This window comes from Schistocerca americana, chromosome 3, assembly GCF_021461395.2.
Source record: "Schistocerca americana isolate TAMUIC-IGC-003095 chromosome 3, iqSchAmer2.1, whole genome shotgun sequence".
NCBI lineage: Eukaryota > Metazoa > Arthropoda > Insecta > Orthoptera > Acrididae > Schistocerca > Schistocerca americana.
Genome location: NC_060121.1, coordinates 742,215,077 through 742,242,626, shown reverse-complemented (window position 1 = coordinate 742,242,626; position 27,550 = coordinate 742,215,077). Strand labels below are relative to the sequence as shown.

Here is a 27,550-nt window from a genome sequence, read left to right as displayed (position 1 = left end):
TATCGGCCTGTTAACCGCACAAACGCTGACAAGTGGGAAATACTCAGATTCACTTTAAATGAAAGCTAGTGTCTTTGACGCCACTTCCGGAAACGTGGGATGAATGATCATATCGATTAGATATGTCAGTATCTCTGACTTCGCAGCCTTTCCAGCATCTCAGTGACACATTTTATATTTTAGTGTTCATTTTGCTGTCAAAACACACATAATTCTGCAATTTGACAAGCTGTATGGCTTTGAAGACAGGACAACATTTCACTGTTCTACAAAGATGTAATTTTAACCATTTTGCAGTTTTTCAATAGTTACAAAATTCGAAATGACTGCGGAGTTTTCTTGTTCACTGAAGTTTCTGTGTGTAGCCCACACAAACTATTTTTAGCTGCTGTCAATTTGGAATCTTCTAATGTCTTTATTCTTTTACCATTAAGGTTTAAAATTAATTTGTAAGAGCGGAGGCCGTAGTACTCTGCGTTTTCAAGCTATCTTATTAATGACGAGTGAAGATTTGGATGAACTTTTGATATTAATATTTTATTCTTCAGCTTCATCTTTCAGAGACGTTGTTAGTGCAAAGGCTCCGAGTCATTGGTCGACAAAATAGCTGTAGAAGTCCTGAAGATATTTATTTTCAGGTGCATCTCCTTAATACACAACTAACGTCTCAAGGGCAATGTCCGCCTTCATAGGTGAGTGACCACTCACCGCGGCAGGATACCATGGGAGGGACCCAGGTTCGATTCCTGGCCGGGTCGGAGATTTTCTCCGCTTGGGGACTGGCTGTTGTATTGTCTTTAACATTTCATCCTCACCGACCCGAAAATTGCCGAAGGGACATCGAAATAAGTGTCCAAGGAATAGAAAAGCAACTGGAATCACTCAATAGAGGAAAGTCCACTGGACCTGACGGGATACCAATTCGATTCTACACAGAGTACGCGAAAGAACTTGCCCCCCTTCTAACAGCCGTGTACCGCAAGTCTCTAGAGGAACGGAGGGTTCCAAATGATTGGAAAAGAGCACAGATAGTCCCAGTCTTCAAGAAGGGTCGTCGAGCAGATGCGCAAAACTATAGACCTATATCTCTTACGTCGATCTCTTGTAGAATTTTAGAACATGTTTTTTGCTCGCGTATCATGTCATTTCTGGAAACCCAGAATCTACTATGTAGGAATCAACATGGATTCCGGAAACAGCGATCGTGTGAGACCCAACTCGCCTTATTTGTTCATGAGACCCAGAAAATATTAGATACAGGCTCCCAGGTAGATGCTATTTTTCTTGACTTCCGGAAGCCGTTCGATACAGTTCCGCACTGTCGCCTGATAAACAAAGTAAGAGCCTACGGAATATCAGACCAGCTGTGTGGCTGGATTGAAGAATTTTTAGCAAACAGAACACAGCATGTTGTTATCAATGGAGAGACGTCTACAGACGTTAAAGTAACCTCTGGCGTGCCACAGGGGAGTGTTATGGGACCATTGCTTTTCACAATATATATAAATGACTTAGTAGATAGTGTCGGAAGTTCCATGCGGCTTTTCGCGGATGATGCTGTAGTATACAGAGAAGTTGCTGGATTAGAAAATTGTAGCGAAATGCAGGAAGATCTGCAGCGGATAGGCACTTGGTGCAGGGAGTGGCAACTGACCCTTAACATAGACAAATGTAATGTATTGCGAATACATAGAAAGAAGGATCCTTTATTGTATGATTATATGATAGCGGAACAAACACTGGTAGCAGTTACTTCTGTAAAATATCTGGGAGTATGCGTACGGAACGATTTGAAGTGGAATGATCATATAAAACTAATTGTTGGTAAGGCGGGTACCAGGTTGAGATTCATTGGGAGAGTGCTTAGAAAATGTAGTCCATCAACAAAGGAGGTGGCTTACAAAACACTCGTTCGACCTGTACTTGAGTATTGCTCATCAGTGTGGGATCCGTACCAGATCGGGTTGACGGAGGAGATAGAGAAGATCCAAAGAAGAGCGGCGCGTTTCGTCACTGGGTTATTTGGTAACCGTGAAAGCGTTACGGAGATGTTTAATAAACTCAAGTGGCAGACTCTGCAAGAGAGGCGCTCTGCATCGCGGTGTAGCTTGCTCGCCAGGTTTCGAGAGGGTGCGTTTCTGGATGAGGTATCGAATATATTGCTTCCCCCTACTTATACTTCCCGAGGAGATCACGAATGTAAAATTAGAGAGATTAGAGCGCGCACGGAGGCTTTCAGACAGTCGTTCTTCCCGCGAACCATACGCGACTGGAACAGGAAAGGGAGGTAATGACAGTGGCACGTAAAGTGCCCTCCGCCACACACCGTTGGGTGGCTTGCGGAGTATCAATGTAGATGTAGATGTAGATGAACGGAAAAGACTTTCTCCTGGCGACCGGTCTGCCCTAGTCATGCGCACATTTCATTTCATGGAAATATGTGCTATAGCTGGACACATTCTTATGTGTTAGGATATTTCTTCGTTTACCTTGTGGGCACGAATAAGGCCACAACTGGTTTCCACGAACATTAGCTAAAAAGGTAATTGCAACCAGTAATCTCTGCCTCAGGACGGGATGATACCAATTTAGAAGCCCATCATGAGAGATACAGATTCCATCCAGGTACATTGGTTTTAAACGTTTCAAAAAAGCAATCATCTGTTGCAAAGCAGAATAGTATCCTCGGTGGAGCCAGAAAAATTTGAAAGACCTTTCCAAGCAACGCAACGGGCAGACCAGAACGGGTCAACAGCCAGGTGAAATTGCAATGAGAAAGAATTGCTGATGGTGCAGAAGTGAACGCGGAAACTATTGTGACATCCTAAATGAGCAGGGAGCCCAAGTCAGTAACGCAGGAGAATGACGTAACAGTGACATAGGGATACTGTCATAATGGTGACGGCGCGCAGTAAGAAATGTGTGAAGTATGAACAATTACTCAAATTGTTTGCTTCAAGTGGCTCTTCCCAACAGTACATTGCAAGTATCGACGCAAAGGCCGATCAAGTTCACATAAATTCTTCTTTATATCTGGCAACCGGTTTCGAGAGATTTAATTGTCTTCTTCTGGTCAGTAACATAAAGCATGTATTTGAAACTTCCTGGCAGATTAAAACTGTGTGCCGGACCGAGACTCGAACACAGTTTTAAATCAGCGCACCTCCGCTGCAGAATGAAAATTTCATTCTGGATCATGCATAAACATGGAATATATCTTCTATCATGATTTACGGTTATGACACGAGAAAATTGATTTGTTTGACGTTACAAAAAACTAAAATGGAAACTACATTTACATACTTTCAAAAACTGTTTGTTATAAAACGTGTTCATCGTGAGTTTGAACCTCATGCCATGTTATCATTATGGTTGGTAAAGTATAGCACATTATGTAAAAAGTCTGTCAGAAGTAAAACGTTTCCAGTTAGGAAGTACCTTGTGCACATGTCCATGTCCGTATGCCTGCCTCTCACAGGTAAATGTTGAGTCTTAAAAATTACAATAAACAATAAAATGTACATCTGTTCACCTGTGTATGGCATGTTCCATACAGTGGAGATCCACCTTAGGCTAAGCATTTGGTGCAAATGGATGACAGTGAGGCAAAGATAAGACGTGCACGTACTTACAAGCACTCGACGGGTCTTACGCAGGCATAATAAAATCAGAGCGTAAATTATTCTCTTTCAAAAAATAAGAATTCCAAACTTTTGTGACTGGTTTTTAAACATTGTAACGATTACGGAACTGTACTGTATTTGTACGCGAAAATTTTTTTACATTCTCATTGTATCCTTCAGAAGTCCAGATTAGTTCATGCATATTAGGTAAGTTTTAGTATTGACTCTGCTAAAGTATATTTCTGTGTCATTGTGGCGAGTAAAAATGAATTGATGGTTTGGCATTGTTGGCCGGGAGGCCCCGCGTGTTAGCAACAACAAAACCGCACCATGCAAGATGTCCGATGCATGTGTAAGTTACTAAATGCAACAGGAGTCATGGAAGAGGGGAGGGGTGCGGAGGCGGGATACAGCGCAAATATGACACGATCGCAGACAACTATACGTTATTGTGTACAGCCCTAGCTGGGAAGGTGACATGGGAGGGGGCGGGGTTGGGGGGAGAGTGTGTAGATTCAACTTACGGTATCTACAGAATGTATACACAATATTAACACACAATATAATTTTTGAAATAATAAAGTGTTGACGTCCGGGGGAGGGGAGGGAGGAATTTGCTATAGGCACCATGGACAACGAACTGGACCTTACGTTGCTTAGATTCAGTAGATATCATCTATCTACAATGTATGTATAAAGCATCCACTATAAAATATCAGGGCATTGAGGTATAATTATTGAAAACGGCAGTGCATAATTGCGTAGAATGAATATATTATATAGCGGCACTGGTGAAACAAGGAAGAAGTGCAGTTCAACATCACACATTTCAATCTATAACAATGCAGGATGTTGCAACATATTATAAACATGTTTCGTAATAAACAATGTTTTGAAGATACGTAAATGTACAGTTTGCACTTTCGTTTCTCGTAATGTCAAACAAACATTTTTCTCGAATATTACATCTTAGTCGTAAATCATAATTGGAGACATATTCCATTAATACACTCCTGGAAATTGAAATAAGAACACCGTGAATTCATTGTCCCAGGAAGGGGAAACTTTATTGACACATTCCTGGGGTCAGATACATCACATGATCACACTGACAGAACCACAGGCACATAGACACAGGCAACAGAGCATGCACAATGTCGGCACTAGTACAGTGTATATCCACCTTTCGCAGCAATGCAGGGTGCTGTTCTCCCATGGAGACGATCGTAGAGATGCTGGATGTAGTCCTGTGGAACGGCTTGCCATGCCATTTCCACCTGGCGCCTCAGTTGGACCAGCGTTCGTGCTGGACGTGCAGACCGCGTGAGACGACGCTTCATCCAGTCCCAAACATGCTCAATGGGGGACAGATCCGGAGATCTTGCTGGCCAGGGTAGTTGACTTACACCTTCTAGAGCACGTTGGGTGGCAAGGGATACATGCGGACGTGCATTGTCCTGTTGGAACAGCAAGTTCCCTTGCCGTTCTAGGAATGGTAGAACGATGGGTTCGATGACGGTTTCGATGTACCGTGCACTATTCAGTGTCCCCTCGACGATCACCAGTGGTGTACGGCCAGTGTAGGAGATCGCTCCCCACACCATGATGCCGGGTGTTGGCCCTGTGTGCCTCGGTCGTATGCAGTACTGATTGTGGCGCTCACCTGCACGGCGCCAAACACGCATACGACCATCATTGGCACCAAGGCAGAAGCGACTCTCATCGCTGAAGACGACACGTCTCCATTCGTCCCTCCATTCACGCCTGTCACGACACCATTGGAGGCGGGCTGCACGATGTTGGGGCGTGAGCGGAAGACGGCCTAACGGTGTGCGGGACCGTAGCCCAGCTTCATGGAGATGGTTGCGAATGGTCCTCGCCGATACCCCAGGAGCAACAGTGTCCCTAATTTGCTGGGAAGTGGCGGTGCGGTCCCCTACGGCACTGCGTAGGATCCTACGGTCTTGGCGTGCATGCGTGCGTCGCTGCGGTCCGGTCCCAGGTCGACGGGCACGAGCACCTTCCGCCGACCACTGGCGACAACATTGATGTACTGTGGAGACCTCACGCCCCACGTGTTGAGCAATTCGGCGGTACGTCCACCCGGCCTCCCGCATGCCCACTATACGCCCTCGCTCAAAGTCCGTCAACTGCACATACGGTTCACGTCCACGCTATCGCGGCATGCTACCAGTGTTAAAGACTGCGATGGAGCTCCGTATGCCACGGCAAACTGGCTGACACTGACGGCGGCGGTGCACAAATGCTGCGCAGCTAGCGCTATTCGACGGCCAACACCGCGGTTCCTGGTGTGTCCGCTGTGCCGTGCGTGTGATCATTGCTTGTACAGCCCTCTCGCAGTGTCCGGAGCAAGTATGGTAGGTCTGACACACCGGTGTCAATGTGTTCTTTTTTCCATTTCCAGGAGTGTATTTATGATGTTAGAGACCAGAAGATGACAGTTATATCTGTCGAAATCGACTGTCAAAAATAGAGAAGAGTTAATGCAATCTCGGCTACTGAACGTTTCTTACCAAATAAAAAAGATTGCTCCTTCTAATTTCCTCAGCATGAGAAAACTCATTCAGACAGGAAGGTGTATCCTGGAACAGCCTGTTCCGATGCGCACTACCCGAAGCATTTTGGGCCCTGCAGAAGTGTTAACATGTCCATCTCCGCACATTTGCCACTCTGCCGACTGTCACGAACTCGGGAATAAGCGTCTTATTTTAAGAAATGAAATACTATTTTGGAGACTGATTATTTGACTTACGAGCTTTTGTTCTTCCGTTGCCACAGAAACCATTTAAACATGTGCATTTAGGTATGATTTCAATTTTTTTTCGTCATTATGTAGGCAGTTACCGGAGAGATTTTATAAATTTTATACACTACTGGCCGTTAAAATTGCTACACAACGAAGATGACGTGTTACAGACGCGAAATTTAACCGACAGGAAGAAGATGCAGTGATATGCAAATGATTAACTTTTCAGAGCATTCACACAAGACTGGTGACGGTGGCGACACCTACAACGTGCTGACATGAACAAAGTTTCCAACCGATTTCTCATACACAAACAGCAGTTGACCGGCGTTGCCTGGTGAAACGTTTTTATGATGCCTCGTGTAAGGAGGAGAAATGCGTACCATCACGTCTCCGACTTTGATAAAGGTCGGATTGTAGCCTATCGCCATTGCGGTTTAACGTATCGCGACATTGCTGCTCCAATGACTGTTAGCAGAATATGGAATCGGTGGGTTCAGGAGGGTAATACGGATCGCCGTGCAGGTTCCCAACGGCCTCGTATAACTAGCAGTCGAGATGACAGGCATCTTATCCGCATGGCCGTAACGGATCGTGCAGCCACGTCTCGATCCCTGAGTCAACAGATGGGGACGTTTGCAAGACAACAACCATCTGCACGAACAGTTCGACGACGTTTGCAGCAGCAGGGACTATCAGCTCGGAGACCGCGGCTGCGGTTACCCTTGACGCTGCATCACAGACAGGAGCGCCTGCGATGGTGTACTAAACGACGAACCTGGGTGCACGAATGGCAAAATGTAATTTTTTCGGATGAATCTAGGTTGTGTTTACAGCATCATGATCGTCGCATCCGTGTTTGGCGACACCGCAGTGAACGCACAGTGGAAGCGTGTGTTCGTCATCGCCATACTGGCGTATCACCCGGCGTGATGGTATGGGGTGCCATTGGTTACTCGTGTGTGTTGGGGTTTATGGGCGCTCAACATCGAGGTCATCAGCGCTGGTTACTCGTCTCGGTCACCTCTTGTTCGCATTGACGGCACTTTGAAGAGTGGACGTTACATTTCAGATGTGTTACGTCCCGTGGCTCTACCCTTCATTCGAACCCTGCGAAACCCTACATTTCAGCAGGATAATGCTCGACCGCATGTTGCAAGTCCTGCACGGGCCTTTCTGGATACAGAAAATGTTCGACTGCTGCCCTGGCCAGCACATTCTCCAGATCTCTCTCACCAACTGGAAACGTCTGGTCAATGGTGGCCGAGCAACTGGTTCGTCACAATACGCCAGTCACTACTCTTGATGAACTGTGGTATCGTGTTGAAGCTGTACACGCCATCCAAGCTCTGTCTGCCTCAATTCCCAGGCGTATTAAGGCCGTTATTACGGCCAGAGGTGGTTGTTGTGGGTACTGATTTCTCAGGATCTACGGGCCCAAATTGCGTGAACATGTAATCACATGTCAGTTCTAGTATAACATATTTGTCCAATGAATACCCGTTTATCATCTGCATTTCTTCTTGGTGTAGCAATTTTAATGGCCAGTAGTGTATATGATAGTAGAAAAGAGGTTGTGTTGCGCGAACTTGCGAGAAGGAGATAAGCTCCAGAGAACGTTTAAACGGACGCAGTTACCTGCTGAGCTGGGCGGAGACGAGGTTGGAGTAGGGCGCGAAGCGCGCTGGGCTGCTGTACATCTCGCAGACGAGCTGCTCGCGGCACGGCTCCGAGTCGCTGCCCAGCTGCTTGAAGACGCTGTCGAGCCGAGACAGCAGAGGGCTGTAGAACGGGTCGTAGTGGCTCAGCAGCAGCGACGACTTCGGGATCTGATGGAACACCTTGAAGTCGTGCGGCCGCGGGGACTTGACCCCAGGGCCCAACACCGCTGGCCGCGACCCGTAGTAGTTACCGAGGCCCATCCCCAGCTTCGGCGCCGCCGTCGGCCTGAAACTGCAAACAGAGGTCCCATAATTAGACAGGCAGAAGCTCCACCGCCTCATTTGCAGACTGGTCTGGTGGCATACACCTGCATTTGAATGAAGGTACTTGTAGGTATTACAAACGAGCATTCTGTCCCTGCTATACACCCACCTAAGGACACAGTATGGAATGTGAATTATCAATACTTTACTCGTACATAGTATCACAGGAAAAATACTTTAATAGGAAAATTATCGATACCTCGAGGTATAGATAAGAAGAAGACAGTAGGAATTTATATTTAATAAAGATAGTCCATTTTCACAAGTTTTAAATTACATAATACGTGTTAAATTAAGTAATGTTTTTATTTTCATTACAGATTACAATTTGTAAAAATTTTCTGAGGTGGAATGCTAAATAATTGAAAAGATTACCGGAAAAAACAGCTTTATAATATCAGGAGGCCCTACCCCACAGCTCTTACGTATCTGAAGAATGTCGTATTACCGCCTCGAGCTGCTGGAAAAATTCTTTATTTGCACAACCAGTTTCGGTCGTCTAATTATCATCAGATTCCTAGATACCAAATAAAAATAACACATAAGGCTTAAACTTTCATGAATCTGCTGACACTGAAAGTAGTATACTGGGGTACACTTGTATGTGGCACCAGAATAAGATAAAAATATTAATAAATTAAAACGAAACTAATATGCTATAAACGATGAATGTCTCTGATAGGCTCGATAATGGGGATCGCTGACTGTACGCGACTGCAGAGCCAAAGGTACTGCCTTGTTGGAGTAAGAAAGCGCTGGGCGCTCAGTTGTAGGTAGGTGTCTGTGAGAAAAAGACGATGGAGTAGTCAGTTTTTGTGGTGTGCTGTGTGAAGCACAGGTATGTCAAAATTGTTGAGCATGGAAGCAGAAATCTTCTTGTGACCGAGGTAAAGATGCTAAATAATTATGATCTCTGTTTTTGCTAGCACATTAGTACAAATGAGTTGGCTGATAATTTGTAATTGTTCAGTAACCCCAGAATGTGCGTAAACTGTTTAAATAAAAAGGCTAGTTACATATTTCAGTTTTGTAATGCTATTAAGATTTGTTAACAGAGCTATGAGTAATTTTATGATTTGCATTTATGTGGGATTAATCAAGTTAGACAATACTTGTTGTTTAAATCTCATTGTTTGTGTATCAGTTGTGAGTAATGTAACTTCAATTGTCAGATGTTTTTGAAAAGACGAACTTAACTTGCAATATAATTTTGCTAAAAAAAAAACTGAGTGTTAGTAATATACCATAATTAGTATCTTCAGCCTCTACGGACTGCGTTGTAACAACCAATTTCGCGTCTAGGTCTTGTTCGTGTTACAGCTTTAACTTCCTGCCAGTATCGTCTGAGCCCACCAAGAAGTGCCTATTTATGCTCTTCGGATAATGGTCCTCTCCGTCTCTTGGACGTTGATGCCATTTTAAAACCTTGGTAGTTATTCACCAATCTTCAAAATTTGACGTTTCTTAATGGACATGGTCCTTGTGAAGACAAAGATGAACTCATGAAAGAAGAATTCTATAGCCAACTGAATCTCACATATGACTCACTGCCAAACCATAGTATCAAAGTAATTCTTGGGGACTGACGTAGGAAGAGAGACAACTTACAGACCTCTAATTGGAAATTACATAAAAAAGCAATGACAATGGTAGCCGTTTGATTACATACGCTACAGATCACAACTTATGTATATCTAGTACCATGTTCCCCCATAAAAATATTCGTAAGGGGACATGGATATCACCTGATGGCCAAACTGTGAACCAGATGATCATGTATGTATCCAAAAACATTTTGCAAATTGCATCAAGGACACCAAGTCATTCAAAGGAGTAGACTGTGACATTGATCATTTCCTAGTAATAACTAAAATTACAGTAAATTTTAAGTGAGTCACAAACACAATGACTAAAAGCGTAATCTATCATGTAAATATGTTAAAGGAGCCAGAAAGAAAGGAACAGTTTGTGATAGAACTAGCTGTGAATATAACAAATCTGGAGCAAATGGAGTCTGGTCACAATAACATAAATGAAGACTGAACAAAAATCAAAATCACCCTGAATGAAGCAGCCGCAAAAGTTTTGGGAAAAAGGGAAAAACCTAACCGGATATGGCTCAACCAGATATGCGAAAGAAAAATTGAGGGAAGAAGGAGAGCTAGAAAGGAGTGGTTAGAAAACATGAACAATATACAACTAAAAACAAAAAACCTTTCGTAAAATTTAGGAGGGAGTCTGGCAGCGCCTGGCGTTTTGTTCGGAGCATCGCGTATCATAGCCTCTCTTTGTTCTTCCAAAGTCACGTCCGATAAGAGCGTTGTGGGTTCTGAGAAACGGGTAGGTCGGATAGGACTTTTCTGACTCCTATAGCCATGTTGTACCCTCGCTCGTAGAAAAGTGTATAAAAACTTGTGAAGGCTAGGACGACATCCATTTGCGTTTCAGGTCGTTGTAGATCTCCCATCTCCACTTCCATAATGAGGTGCCTCTTGCGTCTTCTCCTGTCTTGAATGATATGATGGAAGGAAGGTCGTTCTCGACTAACATCATCAGTTGTCCTCGCCCGCACACGCACATACGTAGCAATTGTCTTGACGTGGTGTTCTGCCGGTTGTTGTTCCGGCGACGGCGGTTGCACAGCCAGTTCGCGGAGCGCGGTGTAGTAGAAATCACTGGTCGCAGTACACCAGCGCGCTCGATCTCGTCCGTTCGGCACAAGGCTGGTTTGACACATCGTAACCACCACTGAAGCTTGGAACCGAAGGCGGGTAATCGCCGTTGGCATCTGCTCTACGTGGACTCAGCTTCGCAGCTACAGTTTACCTGATCAAGGAGGGCCACATCGAGGCGCCACGGATCCCTACTTTTTTTTTTTTCTTTGGGCCTCCTTCCTCCCCTATAGCCCTACCTTTTCCTCTCCAAAAATGCCGCCATCCTCTAGTGTCGACGCAGCACGTAAAGCAGTGTGCTGTTGGTAGCAAGACTTATTGCCATAAACCTAAAATAAAAGCGGAGGCATACTCTGCTATGCCTCAGGGGGCGACGACATACTACTCAGAAATACATCTCTCTCTGCAGGTGTGAAGCAAGTGATGAGTTTAGAAACTAATAGGGAAGAAATAAATGAAGACAGAAATGAAGGCAAATTAAAAACAGGGACGGCAGCACACACAAATGAAAACGAAACTGGCGAGATAATCCCATCGCCCATGGAATTAACGAAGTAATAATCCTCCAAGATAGATTACGTGTTTTCTAATTTTCCAATAATTTTTCATACAAGGTTCACACAATTCCCATGTTACCAATTGCCATATTATCAGTATCATAGAAACGTCTACTCTAGTGATGCCCAGAAGGCCAATGTCAAATCTTGGGTATAGGCAAGTCAAGGGTAACTTGAAAGTCCGAGTGACAAGGATCCAGGGGTAAACTCAGGCAATTCCTGGACGGGGTGCCTTAGTCAACCCGGAACTCCTTTTGATAACCATGAACCATTGCAACTTTCAAAAATCTTGCAAAAGTAATGGTATATTTCCGGTCAGATTCCGCCAGGCGATGCTGGCTCCACGGGTAGTCCATGAAAGAGACAGCATCGATGAGGGAAAGGTCATAGATCGTGAAAATGGTGTGGCCCAATACCCACACCATTGCGTTACGTCGTGTTCGTGGGTTGGTCTGAATATCAGGGGTAAGGAACCAATCGATTGACACATTGTCTGGTGTCGTCCCACCGATCAGCGCTAATAGCACACGTGCAAGGTCCCACACTTCTGTGACGTGAGGGCATAAGTGTCTACGTCACCACAACGGCCGCAAGCAGCCGAGGGCCGTAGGCGAATGGCCGCCAGGCGATGATTAGTGGGTATTAAATTGTTTACGACACGATACCATAGCGCTGAAACTTCCGTGGGAAGGGCTGGGTTGTTGATATTAGCCCAAGCTTGGTGCCAGATGACCGACGGTCGTCTGTCCTCTAATTTATGTGGTGTGGGCTGGCCTCGAAGTGCCTGGTAAAGGCGCTTCGACGTGCGTGCCTTGTCAGTGGCCACTGTTATGACGTAACTTTGATTAAGGTAATAGTCCTTGACTGTCGTCATCCGGAACGGAATATGTGTCAAACATACTGGTGCACGCGCCGATTGTGGGCGATAACGGTCGAAAAGAACCGCTGTCGTCCCACCTGGGTCAGTTTCACGCGAAGTGGCGATACGGTGAATCAGGAGGGCCGCACATTTGCGGGGAAAGTCAATGAGTCCAAGGCCACCATCGACCTTTGGCAGTGTACAATTCTGTGCATCAACTTTGAACAGTGCATGCCGCCACAAGAGCCAATATAATGTTTGTGAGATGGCTCTGCCGGTTTGTTTCGGTAGCGTAAGGAGTTGTGCTACATACCATGCCCGTGAGAGGATGTAAGTATTAATCAGTTGGATTCGGTGATGGAGGTCGAGTCGTCGATCAGCGTGACTCACGCAAAGTCCTCTGATGCGCGTGAGAAGCCGCCTCCACGTGAGTGTTAACATGCGCTGCGGACAGGCAGTCACCTCAAGGCCCAAGATACGTTGTTCCCCCACAACTCGGTACCATGGGCGTTCGATGGTCAATGATTGTGGTCCTAGCGGGATCAGCACCGTTTTGTTGGAATTTAACATGGCACCGGATGCTTCGTCGGACGCGTGTGCGTGGGAGGGTGAAAGTACACACATACGCTAGATGGTCCGTAAACGCTGCCGGCCACATCTCAGCGTCGACGACTGCCGATCGCAGGTCGCGTATGACGTAAGCTCGATACAAACGGCTTGCGGAAGGGCTAGTAAAGTACGTGTACGCCTTTCGATCGCCGTGTTGTATTACCCATGGTCCAACAAAGCCATGTTCTTTACAAATACAGGGAATAACGACCGCAAGGCAGTAGTTGCTAGGCTGAATACCGTAACACCTACAACCATCAAAAAGAAACGCAAGGTATATCTACTTAAAAAAGCTGATAAAAATGCTCTTAACACCGTTTTAAGAGACAGTCTCCACACCTTCCGATCTGATTATGTAAGCGTAGAAAAGTTGTGGAATGATTTCAAAGAGATATTATCGACAGCAAAATTGAGAGATGTATAACACACAAATTAATGAGTGATGGTACTTATCCCACATGGTTCGCAAAACGGGTCAGATCACTGTTGCAGAAGCAGCGAAAAAAGCATGCCAAATTTAAAAGAACGCGAAATCCCCAAGCCTGGCAAAGTTTTGCAGAAGTTCGAAATATAGCGCGTACTTCAATGCGAGATGCTTTCAATAATTTCCACAACGGAACTCTGTCTCGAAATCTGGCAGAAAACCCAAAGAGTTTCTGTTCATACATAAAGCTCGCCAGTGGCAAGACGCAATCAATACCTTCAGTGCGCGATAACAACGGTGAAGTCACTGATGACAATGCCACTAAATCAGAGTTATTAAACAAGGTTTTCCGAAACGCCTTCACCAAATAAGACGAAGTAAATATTCCTGAATTCCAATCAAGAACAACTGCCAAGATGAGAAACATAGAGCAGTCATCATCGGTGTCGCAAAGCATCACTTAATAAAGGCAAGGCTTCCGGCCCAGATTGTATACCAGTCAGGTTCCTCTCAGAATACGCTGATACAATAGGTCCATTTCTAGCAATTATACACAACCGCTCGCTCACAGAAAGATCCGTACGTAAAGACTGGAAAATTGCTCAAATCACACCAATACCCAAAAAGGGAAGTAGGAGTAATCTGTTGAATTACAGGCCCATATCACTAACGTCGATTTGCAGTAGGGTTTTGGAACATATACTGTATTCGAACATTATGAAGTTCCTCGAAGAAAACGATTTATTGACACATAGTCAGCACGGATTCAGAACATATCGTTCTTGCGAAACACAACTAGCTCTTTATACTATGAAGTAATGAGAGCTATCGACGTGGATGTCAAATTGATTCCATGTATTTAGATTTCCAGACGGCTTTCGACATCGTTCCTCACAAGCGTATTCTAACCAAATTGCGTGCTCATGGGATAACGCCTCAGTTGCGCGACTGGATTCGTGATTTCCTGTCAGAAAGGTCACAGTTAGTAGTAATAGACGGAAAGTCATCGAGTAAAACAGAAGTAATATCCGGTGTTCCCCAAGGAAGTGTTATAGGCCCTCTATTGTTCCTGATCTATATTAACGACATAGTAGAAGATCTCCGTCTTAGATTGTTTGCAGGTGATGCTTTCATTTACCGTCTAGTAAAGTCATCAGATGACCAAAACCACGAATTGCAAAATGATTTAGATACGATATCTGTATGGTGCCAAAAGTGGCAATTGACCCTGAATAAAGAAAAGTGTGAAGTTATTCACATGAGTACTAAAAGGAATCCGCTAAATTTCGATTACCCAATAAGTCACACAAATCTGAAGGCTGTAAATTCAACTAAATACTTAGGGATTATAATTACAAATACCCTAAATTAGAACGATCACATAGGTAATGTTGCAGTTAGAGCAAACCAAATATTGCGAATCATTGGCAGAACATTTAGAAGGTGCAACAGATCTACTAAAGAGACTGCTTGCACCAAGCTTGTCCACCCAATTCTGGAGTATTGCTGTGCGGTGTGGAATCCGCATCAGATGGGGCTGATGGATGACATCGAAAAAGTACAAAGAAGGGCAGCTCGTTTTGTATTATCGCGAAGTAGGGGAGATAGTGTCACAGACATGATACGTGAAATGGAGTGGCAATCATTAAAACAAAGGCGTTTTTCGTTGCGCTGGGATCTTCTCATGAAATTTCAATCACCAGTTTTCTCCTCTGATTGCAAAAACATTCTGATGCCACCCACCTAAATTTGGAGAAATGATCATCACGATAAAATAAGAGAAATAAGGGGGCGCACAGAAAAATTTAAGTTTTTCCCGCTCGCCATTCTAAAGTGGAACGGTAGAGAGACAGCTTGAAGGTGGTTGATTGAACCTCTGCGAGGCACTTTATTGTGAACAGCAGAGTAATCACGTAGATGTAGATGTAGACGTAGATGTAGAAGTAGTGGTATAGTGCGACATCTAGTCGGATGACATGAGCACACAATTGAAATCTCCGCCTACTACCAAGTGATCGGCATTGTCCTGGAAGAGCAGTGTTATGTCTACGGCATAAAAGGTGTTGCGTTGTCTCCTTCTGTCGCTTCCGGAAGGAGCGTACAAGTTCAGCAGACGGACTGTACCAACAGCGAGTGTGATCCCACGGATCGCCTGTAAATAGGATACAACAGTTGCCATCATCCCTTCCCTGAGCAAAATAGCCGTACCTCCTCCACCCAAGTCTGAAGGCATGGCGTAGGCATCATATCCGTAGGTATCGAGACAGAGTCCTGGTAGGACTTCTAGAAGGAAAACAACATCCAGATCAAAAATGGTTCAAATGGCTCTGAGCACTATGGGACTTAACTTCTGAGATCATCAGTCCCCTAGAACTCAGAACTACTTAAACCTAACTAACCTAAGGACACCACACACATCCATGCCCGGGGCAGGATTCGAACCTGTGACCGTAGCGGTCGCGCGGTTCCAAACTGTAGCGCCTAGAACCGACATCCAGATCCGCAGCTCGTAATGGATCTTACACTGTACGAGTTTTGAGAGTAGAAGTAGTGCCGTTGACATTAATCGTGGAGAGGCGGTATGTCTGTTCCATCAAGTCGTGGAGGACTCAAAATGGCTCAAATGGCTCTGAGCACTATGCGACTTAACTTCTGAGGTCATCAGTCGCCTAGAACTTAGACCTAATTAAACTCAACTAACCTAAGGACATCACACACATCTATGCCCGAGGCAGGATTCGAACCTGCGACCGTAGCGGTCGCTCGGCTCTAGACTGCAGTGCCTAGAACCGCACGGCCACTCCGGCTGGCACGTGGAGGGCTGTCCTTGGTATTACAGGTGGGCAGTAGTCGCTGTGAGGAGTGTCTTCAGGGCGAAGAGATAGGAAGCGGCCAATATACGTCATGCCGGCCCAGGCGTCTGTCGCCGTCAACGTAGACGCCACCAACGGCATCGGTGTATCGTCAGGGTCCTGAAACGCATCCTGGTTCTCCATATCCTCAGCCCGATCTCCCAGAGAGGTCGACAACACTGGATCTCGAGAGGCTGACGTAGTTATGGGCGCATTTCCTGGGGCGGAGCTGCGGTAATCTCCCACGTCCCCACAGCGCGCGGGCCCGTCGGTAGCCGGGGAAGACATCGATCCATGTGGTACGTTAGGATCGGCCGTGCCGGATCGCTGTATCGGCTGACGCACCTCTTCATCTATCATTGCTTCCTCGGGCCATTCTAGTGCCTCGGTCGTTATGCGCCGTTTCTTATGGCGCTTTGGCGATTTCTGTTTACGTTGTCTCGCCTCTGTGTCCGGCACAAGGCAGGGGGAGGATGCAGCATCCTGTTCTTCAACTTCCACCGCAACGACGTCTTGTCATTGCAGTGGTGCATGCGTTCCGCCTGGGCTCGACGAGAGGGCAACAGAGGCATCGGCGCTAGAAGACGCTGGGGGGCTTCAGGAACTGTTGCTGGGGCCTCCAAGGCTAGTACCAATATAGAAGGTCGTTATAGACAACTGACGTCTCCTGTCTCGCCTCTGAATCTTACGTAATCGGCATAGAATCTGGTCGTCTGAGGACGTCTGCACGAGGCGACATTCTGAACGTAAGTGACCTACCTGTCCACATCCGGAGCAGGTCCTCGGCTGACCGTCGGAAATAATTATCGCCCGGCAACCAGCGATCGTCAGATACTAAAATATATGGCACTGCTGTTCAATAACGACCTGTCGCACACCGTTAAGGACAGGGTAAGTTTAGACGATCTTCCATTTTTCACCGTATGGCAGAAGACTGTGGCATAGGGTCAAAGAACAAGTGTGACCAAATCCGCTGGAACTTCAAATGGCAGCGCAACAAGCGCACATTTTGTATTTCAAGTCCAGGACGTTCAAGTGTTACCACATCCACGTTTCCGTCTCAGTGACAGAACCTGTAACCTTCGGTCGAGCGTCTGAGAAGTATGTCACAAGCCTCACCTTCAGTGAACTTAAGATATACAACGCTGGACACGATAGACAAGTGGATACCCGGCAGCTGTTTCGGGTCAGCATGTATAAAGTGTCGTAAAAAGCTCTCTACTTCATGGACATTGGATCTAGAGTACGTTGCGTCAAACTGCATCTTGGTCGGCTTTCCGACCAGAAAGAGCCATTGGGTATCAGGAACAAAACTATAAAACTCAACTCCAGCGCAGTGGCGCGATATACAACAGACTCGAAACGCGACACGGAGTGGCCAGGATGTATCGCACCCCTCCGCAGCCGAAGACCGACTCCTTTGGCTATCCCAGCACGACATATGGCCAGACCCAATGTCGACAACCATGTGTCTACAACCTAAACTCGTACGTCGACTGTGTAGATTCCCGTACAGGGGAGATATTTTACTTGAAAGTCGCTTGCCTGGTGTCGGCGGATAAATTCGATACTGCAATGCCTGTGTTATTCTGAATTACGATCCAAAGTTCCTGCAAGTCAGAAGGAGCAGGCATTGCAGAGACTACAGCCGTTAGGAAATATGTGAAATATATTTGCAGTTGTGAATATGCAGAACAGTCGTGCTCGGATAGGCAGATGCTAAGGCAACCGATCGCGATAAGCAGGAAATCCTTTTCGAGTACCGGCCCGGCGCAAATTTTCAGTGTCTTCATTTCATTATACAGCTGATGGTTGTCCATATTCGCAACTGCGAATACATTTCATGTCTTTCATATTGGCTGTGGTTGCCGCAGATCCTGTTCCTTCGGATATGCATGCTTGTCCAAAGGAACATTGCATCGTAATTCAGAATAAGACAGGCATAGCAATACTGTATCGTAGATACAGTTAGTGTCAGTTATTCTCATAGCATAGATGATGGAGCCGTTTCGATCCTTAGTATCATGCCATACATAATTTTTGTATCGCTGTCTTGATCGGTTTTAGGAAACCAAACGAAGCACACGTTTGCCAACACCATCTCTTTCGGGACACTTGAATTTGCACGCTCGACGGCCTGAGTGGCTAACTTCAGTGCTGATTAACTTGGAAACGGTGCAACGCATCAAATTTTTTTTCTTAATAATTATTTCTCTACACAACCTACTCTGCAACACCGTTACCAGCTTTTCACACCGATTCTGGCCACCTGATACAAAAGCCTGCTATAGACTTTTCAAGCAATGCAGTTCTCTGATATGTGTATCTACACTCCTGGAAATGGAAAAAAGAACACATTGACACCGGTGTGTCAGACCCACCATACTTGCTCCGGACACTGCGAGAGGGCTGTACAAGCAATGATCACACGCACGGCACAGCGGACACACCAGGAACCGCGGTGTTGGCCGTCGAATGGCGCTAGCTGCGCAGCATTTGTGCACCGCCGCCGTCAGTGTCAGCCAGTTTGCCGTGGCATACGGAGCTCCATCGCAGTCTTTAACACTGGTAGCATGCCGCGACAGCGTGGACGTGAACCGTATGTGCAGTTGACGGACTTTGAGCGAGGGCGTATAGTGGGCATGCGGGAGGCCGGGTGGACGTACCGCCGAATTGCTCAACACGTGGGGCGTGAGGTCTCCACAGTACATCGATGTTGTCGCCAGTGGTCGGCGGAAGGTGCACGTGCCCGTCGACCTGGGACCGGACCGCAGCGACGCACGGATGCACGCCAAGACCGTAGGATCCTACGCAGTGCCGTAGGGGACCGCACCGCCACTTCCCAGCAAATTAGGGACACTGTTGCTCCTGGGGTATCGGCGAGGACCATTCGCAACCGTCTCCATGAAGCTGGGCTACGGTCCCGCACACCGTTAGGCCGTCTTCCGCTCACGCCCCAACATCGTGCAGCCCGCCTCCAGTGGTGTCGCGACAGGCGTGAATGGAGGGACGAATGGAGACGTGTCGTCTTCAGCGATGAGAGTCGCTTCTGCCTTGGTGCCAATGATGGTTGTATGCGTGTTTGGCGCCGTGCAGGTGAGCGCCACAATCAGGACTGCATACGACCGAGGCACACAGGGCCAACACCCGGCATCATGGTGTGGGGAGCGATCTCCTACACTGGCCGTACACCACTGGTGATCGTCGAGGGGACACTGAATAGTGCACGGTACATCCAAACCGTCATCGAACCCATCGTTCTACCATTCCTAGACCGGCAAGGGAACTTGCTGTTCCAACAGGACAATGCACGTCCGCATGTATCCCGTGCCACCCAACGTGCTCTAGAAGGTGTAAGTCAACTACCCTGGCCAGCAAGATCTCCGGATCTGTCCCCCATTGAGCATGTTTGGGACTGGATGAAGCGTCGTCTCACGCGGTCTGCACGTCCAGCACGAACGCTGGTCCAACTGAGGCGCCAGGTGGAAATGGCATGGCAAGCCGTTCCACAGGACTACATCCAGCATCTCTACGATCGTCTCCATGGGAGAATAGCAGCCTGCATTGCTGCGAAAGGTGGATATACACTGTACTAGTGCCGACATTGTGCGTGCTCTGTTGCCTGTGTCTATGTGCCTGTGGTTCTGTCAGTGTGATCATGTGATGTATCTGACCCCAGGAATGTGTCAATAAAGTTTCCCCTTCCTGGGACAATGAATTCATGGTGTTCTTATTTCAATTTCCAGGAGTGTATATTCTTTTCGATTGTTTTATTCATTAATTCACTTTTATTATAATTAATTTTCTGGATTACTTTCATATTTATTCAGTTCTCCTCTATCTAACGTTTACTTGCATCTAAGGCAATCGGCAGAGTGTCACCAGAAAAACTCCGTTTTTCAGTTTCAGTGGTGTGAAGACTTCCTTTGGGACACCTAACAATAATAATGTAGAAATGAAAGTTTCTTTCCCGAATACTCTTTCAGTTTTGGATTTCTCGCCGGCCGGTGTGGCCGAGCGGTTCTAGGCGCTTCAGTCTGGAACCGCGCTATCGCTACGGTCGCAGGTTCAAATCCTGCCTCGGGCATGGATGTGTGTGATGTCCTTAGGTTAGTTAGGTTTAAGTAGTTCTAAGTTCTAGGGGACGGATGATCTCAGATGTTAAGTCCCATAGTGCTCAGAGCCATTTGAACCATTTGGATTTCTCACTAATCTCACGAAGTCTAACGGAAGCTGTAGTGCTGAGGTAAATATTGTCTAGCATACTAATTTCAATTATTGTCCCTTTTGCAAGGGCCTTAGTACAGATTTACACTGAAGGGCAAAAGAAACTGGTACACCTGCCTAATGCTCTATACGGCCCGCGCGAGCACGCAGAAGTGCCACAACACGACGTGGCATGTACTTGACTAACGTATGAAGTAGTGCTGGAGGGAACTGACACCATGAATCCTGCAGGGCTGTCCATAAATCCGTAAAAGTGTGAAGGGGTGGAGAACTCTTCTGGAAATCATGTTGCAAGGCATCCCAGATATTCTCAATAATGTTTGTATCTGGGGAGTTTGGTGGCCAGCGGAGGTGTTTAAACTTAGAAAAGTGTTCCTGGAGCCACGCTCTGTAGCAATGCTAGACGTGTGGGAGCGTTGCATTGCCTTGTTGGAATTGCCCAAGTCCGTCGGAAAGCACAACTGACGTGAATGGATGCAGATGATCAGACAGGATACGTGTCACCTATCAGAGTCGTATCTAGACATATCAAGGGTCCCGTATCACTCCAACTGCACACGCCCCACACCATTACAGAGCCTCCACCAGCTTAACAGTCCCCTGCTGACATGCTGGGTCCATGGATTCATGAGGTGGTCTCTATACTCGTACACGTCCATTACCTCAATACAGTTTGAAACGAGACTCGTCCGACCCAGGCAACATGTTTCCAGTCATCAACAGTCCAATGGCGGTGTTGACTGGCCCAGGTGAGGCGTAAAGCTTTGTGTCGTGCGGTCATCAAGGGTTCACGAATCCATATCGATGATGTTTCTTTGAATGGTTCGCACGCTGACATTTATTGATGGCCCAGCATTGAAACCTGCGGCAATTTGCGGAAGGCTTGCACTTTTGTCACACTGAACGATTTTCTTCAATCATCGTTGGTCCAGTTCTTGTAGGATGTTTCTCCAGCCGCAGCGATGACGGAGACTTGATGATTTACGGATTCCTGATATTCAAGGTACACTCGTGAAATGGTCGTACGGGGAAATCCCCACTTCATCGCTACATCAGAATGCTGTGTCCCATCACTTGTGCATCGACTATAACACCACGTTCAAACCCACTTAAATCTTGATAACCTTCCGCTGTAGCAGCAGTAACTGATGTAACAATTGCGCCAGACACATGTTTTCTTATATAGGCATTGCTGACGGCGTGCCATATTCTGCCTGTTTACATGTCTCTGTATTTGAATACACAAGCCTATACCAGTTTCTTTGGAGCTTCAATGTTGGTGAAACATATCCGGAAGCATTTTTAAAATTTATGAAGCGCAGACAAAAATGATAATTTTTACTTGTTGTTCCGTTCAATAATTTAGTTCAAGGCTAGCAAATAATCAATAACGCTATTTCCACTTTTAACTTTGCTTCTCTGACTCAAATGTCCTTAATGCGGCTTAAGACAGTTTCAATAATTCAATAATTTAATAAACATTTTGTTTGTATGTTGACTTCTGTCTTCTCTCTCTCTCTCTCTCTCTTTCTTTCTGACTCTCTCTTTGCGCTAATTTTGTTTTCTTGCGGAAGGTTAAATTACGATTTGTGTCCGAAGTATATACTTGATAGAATATATTCGAGATCAGCTGCATCTACCCATCTAAGTTGCTTAAGATGATTTTTGGAAATGAACTGAAAGTCCATAATACTTGTAACTACAACCTTCATGACGGATTAAAGTTGTGCGCCGGATCGCGAATCAAAGTCGGACCCTTGCTCTCATTCTGTCGTCTTGATATTGCTGTCAAATGAAAAGGTTAAGCCTACTTAATTTTCGTTGTGTCAAATTCACTCTGCTGTGTACAGATTTGGGAATTGCATGCCGCAAGTAAATATGGAATACTGGCTATTCGACTTGTATGTATTGTTTTCAGACGCGTAAAATTTCACTCATTTTGTCAAAGCGATGTTTTCTTTTAAAGCTGTTTCTAATAACAAATTTGTTTCGAAAAATTAAATGTAGGGAAGTCATACCGGAACGCCACCTCGTTCCACCGTACGGACTTTGCAGCCGAGGGAGCAGAAGCAACAGGTGAACACCTGCTTCATAACTGTGGCAAGGGCATTGGCAGAGGCGCGCATTCTCCTCGCATGACAATAGTCTTCTCGTGAGTTAAGTGTGCCAGGTTGGAGTGTCACTCTTCGTGAGTGTGTCGTACTGATTGGCACGCTAACCACTTAATGCGAGGCTGACTTTGAATATGTTTGCTCTCAGTCGATGTCACGGATGTTCGTTTTGCAGATGTGTGGTTGGGAAGACTATCTTCTATGACCAAATTAGGTGTATATGGATTTTCGGTGATTGCTTTGTCGCTGTACTGTCTCTCGCCAATACTGTTTCTTTATATCTATCCATCATTACAAAATCAGGGCGTCGTTCTTAACAGGCAGAAATCGCCACATGTGAAAATAGTTTTAGGTGTGCGTCAAACGGAGGAACGAAAACTCATCGAACAGATAGCATTCTAAGAATGGGACCGAGGGACGTCAGCAACTTGCTAATGGAATGGAAGCTTGAAAGACTGAAAGTCTCAACTACGTAGACTTAGTGGTATCACTGAAGCGTAATGAAAAGAAGATTAGGATTTTTGACCAGACGAATACAGGATGACATCAACAACATCAGAAAACGATATTACGAGAGTGTGTTTCGTTGGTAATAAGAAGGCAGAGTAAAGAGAGAGTTACTGTGAACAGTTCATAGAAAGGATCATTCTTATCAGGACTTAAACCAAAGCTAGGCCAGTAACTACAGTTCAGTATACGCACTAACGTCACAGGGCGAAGGAGTGTATGAGGCAGCTGAGAGGGAAATTCTGGATGTAAAATTAGATAAAAATCTAATAATAATGGAGAATTTGAATGCTGTATGGGGTTAAGGAATAGAAAGCAGAGTTATGTGACGATAAGGGCTCGGTAGGAGGAATGAGATAGGAGGAAGACTCATTCTCTACTAGACTAGATCTGCGATAGATGTCAGTTAGTAAATGCGAATACACTGTTCAAAAATCGGAATGTAAGGTAGTAATCTTGGGAAAGGTCTGGAGATACAGGAAGATAGTAGCTGCATTACATCGTCGTGTGACACATGTTCCCAAGTAAAACATTAGATTGCAAAACAGAATCAGAAGTAACCATAGACTCAAATTTTAATTTGGTATTGCTGGAAAGTGGGGCAAATGCTAAGAAATGATAACGTGCGTCCGACTTCTCTGAGGCTGTAGCTACTACCATCATGAATACGATAACTAATAATTCAATTGAGGGTCTACATCTCCAAAAATATTAATTACAGAATTTCTACAGACAAATGTAGGTATGTAAAGGAGATGGTGAATAAATTTCAGGTAACAGAAGAAATACTTCAGTTGATCGACAGAGGCGGATATACAAAAACATACAAGGAAAGAAGGAAATAAAGCATTATAGCCAGTGGAAGCACACGGAATCTAGAGCGCAAATGAGTGCAAGAAAAATGTGAAGAATTCGACAAAGAAATGTGGTTGTGGGGGCTGAATTACCGTACAGTAAAGTGAAAATGACTTTCGGAGTGTTCAAAGGAAAGGCTTCAACACTTTTTTTTTGTCATCAGTCTTCTGACTGGTTTAATGTGACCCGAAAAGAAGTCCTCTTTCGTGGGAACGTCTTTACCTCAGAGTATCACTTGCAACCTACGACCTCAATTATTCGGTGGATGTATTCCAATCTCTCTTTTCCTCTGCAGTTTTTGCCCTGAACTGGTGCCATGGAAGTCATTCGCTAATGTCTTAAGAGATGTCGTTCTGCCCCATCTCCTTGTCAGTGTTTTCCACATATTCCTTTCTTCACAGATTATGAGCAGAGCTTCCTCGATCCTTACCTTATCAGTACACCTAATTTTCAACATTCGTCTGTAGCATGATATCTTAAATGCTTCGATTATCTTCTGTTCCTGTTTTTCCGCAGTCCATGTTTTGGTTCAAATGATTCAAATCGATCTGAGCACTATGGGACTTAACATCCGAGGTCCTCAGTCCCCTAGAACTTACAACTAATTAAACCTAACTATCCTAAGGACATCACACACATCCATGTCCGAGGCAGGATTCGAACCTGCGACCGTAGCAGTCGCGCGGTTCGGCACTGAAGCGCCTAGAACCGCTCGGCCACCGCGGACGGCAGTCCATGTTTCAGTACCATACAATGCTGTGCTCCAAACGTACATTCTCAGAAATTTCTTCCTGAAATTAAAGCCTATGTTTGATATTAGTAGACTTCTCTTAGCCAGGAATGCACATTTGCCAGTGCTAGTCTGGTTTTCATGTCCTCCATCTCCACCTTCAACTGGTTACTTTGCTGCCGAGGTAACAGAATTCCTTGACTTCATCTACTATCAATCGTGACTAGCAATTCATTCATTCATTGTGACTATCAATCCTGGTGTTAAGTTTCTCACTGTTCTCGTTTCGGCTACTTCTCATTACTTTCGTCTTTCTTCGACTTACTCTCAATCCATACTATGTACTGATTAGACTGTTCATTCCATTCAAGAGGTCCTGCAATACTTCTTCACTTCCACTCAGGACAGCAATGTCATCAGCGAATCGTGTCATTGATTCCCTTTAACCGTCAATTTTAATCCCACTTCTGAACTTTTCTTTAATTTCCATCATTACTTCTTCGATGTACAGATTGAACAGTAGGGGCGAAAAACTACATCCCTGTCTTACACCCTTTTTAATCCGAGGACTTCGTTTTTGGTCATCTTGGCGTTTGTACATATTGTATACTACCCGTCTCTCCATATAGCTTACAGTTATTCTTGGCAGTGTTTCGAACAAGTTGCGACATTTTACACTGTCGAACGTTTTCTTCATGTCGACAGATGCTATGAACGTGTATTAATTTTTCTATAATCTTGATTCCATTATAAATCGCAGCTTCAAATTTTCCTCTCTGGTGCCTTTACGTTTCATAAAGCCAGAAAGATCGTCATCAAACACATCCTAAATTTTCTTTTCCATTATTCTGTATATTATTCTTGCAAGTAACATTGATGCATGACATATTAAGCTGAGTGTGCGTTGATTCCCCCACTTGTCAGCCCTTGCTGTCTTCGGAACTGTGTGGATGATATTTTTCTGAAAGTCAGACGGTATGTCGCCAGACTCATACATTCTACACACCAACATGAATAGTCGTTTTGTTGTCACTTCCTCTAACGATTTTAGATATTTTGACGGAAAGTTATCTGTCCCTTCTGCGTTATTTGATCTTAAGTCCTCCAAGGATCTCTTAAATTCTGATTCTAATATCGGATCCCCTCTCTCCTGGATCGATTCCTTTTTGTTCTTCTATCACATCAGACAAATCTTCCCCCTCATAGAGGCCTTCAGTGTGCTCTTCCCAACCATCCGCTCTCTCCTCTGCATTTATCAGTGGAATTCCCATTGTACTCTTAATGTTACCAACCTTCTTTTAATTTCACCGAAGTTCGTTTTGACTTTCCTGTAAGATGAGACAGTCCTTCTGACAATCATTTCTATTTCGATGTCTTCAGATTTTTCCTGTAGCCATTTTGTCTTAGCTTCCCTGCACTTCCCATTTATTTTTGTATTCCTGAATTTCCCTGAACATTTTTGTACTTCCTTCTTTCGTCGATCAACTGAAGTATTTCTCCTGTTACTCAAGATTTCTTCACAGTTACCTTCTTGGTACGGTACCTACGTCTTCCTTTCCAACTTCTGTGATTGCCCTTTTTAGAGATGTCCATTCCTCTTCAACTGCACTGTTTACTGAGCCATTCCTTATTGCTGTATCTATAGCCTTAGAGAATTTCAAGCGTATCTTGTTATTCCTTAGAACTTCCGTATCCCACTTCTTTGCGTACGGTTCTTCCTAATTAATCTCTTAAACTTCAGCCTACTCGTCATCACTACTATATTGCGATCTGAATCTATATCTGCTCCTGCGTACACCTTGCAATCCAGTATCTGATGTTGGAATCTCTGTCTGACCATGATGTAATCTAACTGAAGTCTTCCCGTATTACCCATCCTCTTCCTAGTATACCTCCTCCTCTTCTGATCCTTGAACAGAGTAATCGCTATTACCAACCGAAACTTATTACAGAACTCAATTAGTCCTTCTCCTCTCTCATTCCGTGTTCCAAGCCCATGTTCTCCTGTAACGTTTTCTTCACTTCTTCCCCTACAACTGCTATGCAGTCCTCCATGACTATTATATTTTCATCTCCGTTTATGTACTGTATTAACCTTTCAATATCCTCATATACTTTCTCCATCTCTTCATCTTCAGCTTGCGACTGAACTATCGCTGTCGGTGTTGGTTTGCTCTCGATTCTGATAAGAATGACCCTATCACTGAACTGTTCACAGTAGCACATTCTTTGTCCTACCTTCCTATTAATAACGAATCCTACTCCTGTTATGTCATTTTCTGCTGTTTGTTGATATTACCCTACACTCATCTGACCAGAAATTCTTGTCTTCTTTCCATTTTACTTCACTGACCCCTACTATAATTAGATTGAGCCTTTTCATTCCCCTTTTCAGATTTTCTAACTTCCGTACCTCGTTCAAGCGTCTGACATTCCACGCCCCGACTCGTAGAACGTTATTCTATAGTTGGTTATTCAAACTTTTTCTTATGGTCTTCCCCCTTGACAGTCCCATCACGGAATCTTTTACTAACGGAGAGTTCATCATTACACTTTTTCAATTACAGTCCACATGTCCCGTGGATACACATTGTGTGTCTTTAATGCAGTGCATATTTATACCGTTGATCATTGCTGATTCTTCCACCTTTAAGGGCAGTTTGCCACCCCAAGGACAAGAGACTGCCCTGAACCTCTGTCCGCTCCTTCGCTCTCTTCGACAAGGCCGTTGGCAGAATGATAGTGACTTCTTATGCCGGATGTCTTCTGCCG

General features: G+C 45.1%; 1 protein-coding gene across 1 annotated transcript in view; it reads right to left on the bottom strand.

The window, feature by feature from the left end:
* LOC124607130 overlaps positions 1-27,550 on the bottom strand; it is a 151,786-nt gene that overhangs the window by 52,317 nt on the left and 71,919 nt on the right. Inside the window, exon 3 of the mRNA XM_047139336.1 lies at positions 8,029-8,343. Coding sequence (XP_046995292.1) covers positions 8,029-8,343 — 315 coding nt within the window. The remainder of the gene's footprint in view (positions 1-8,028; positions 8,344-27,550) is intronic.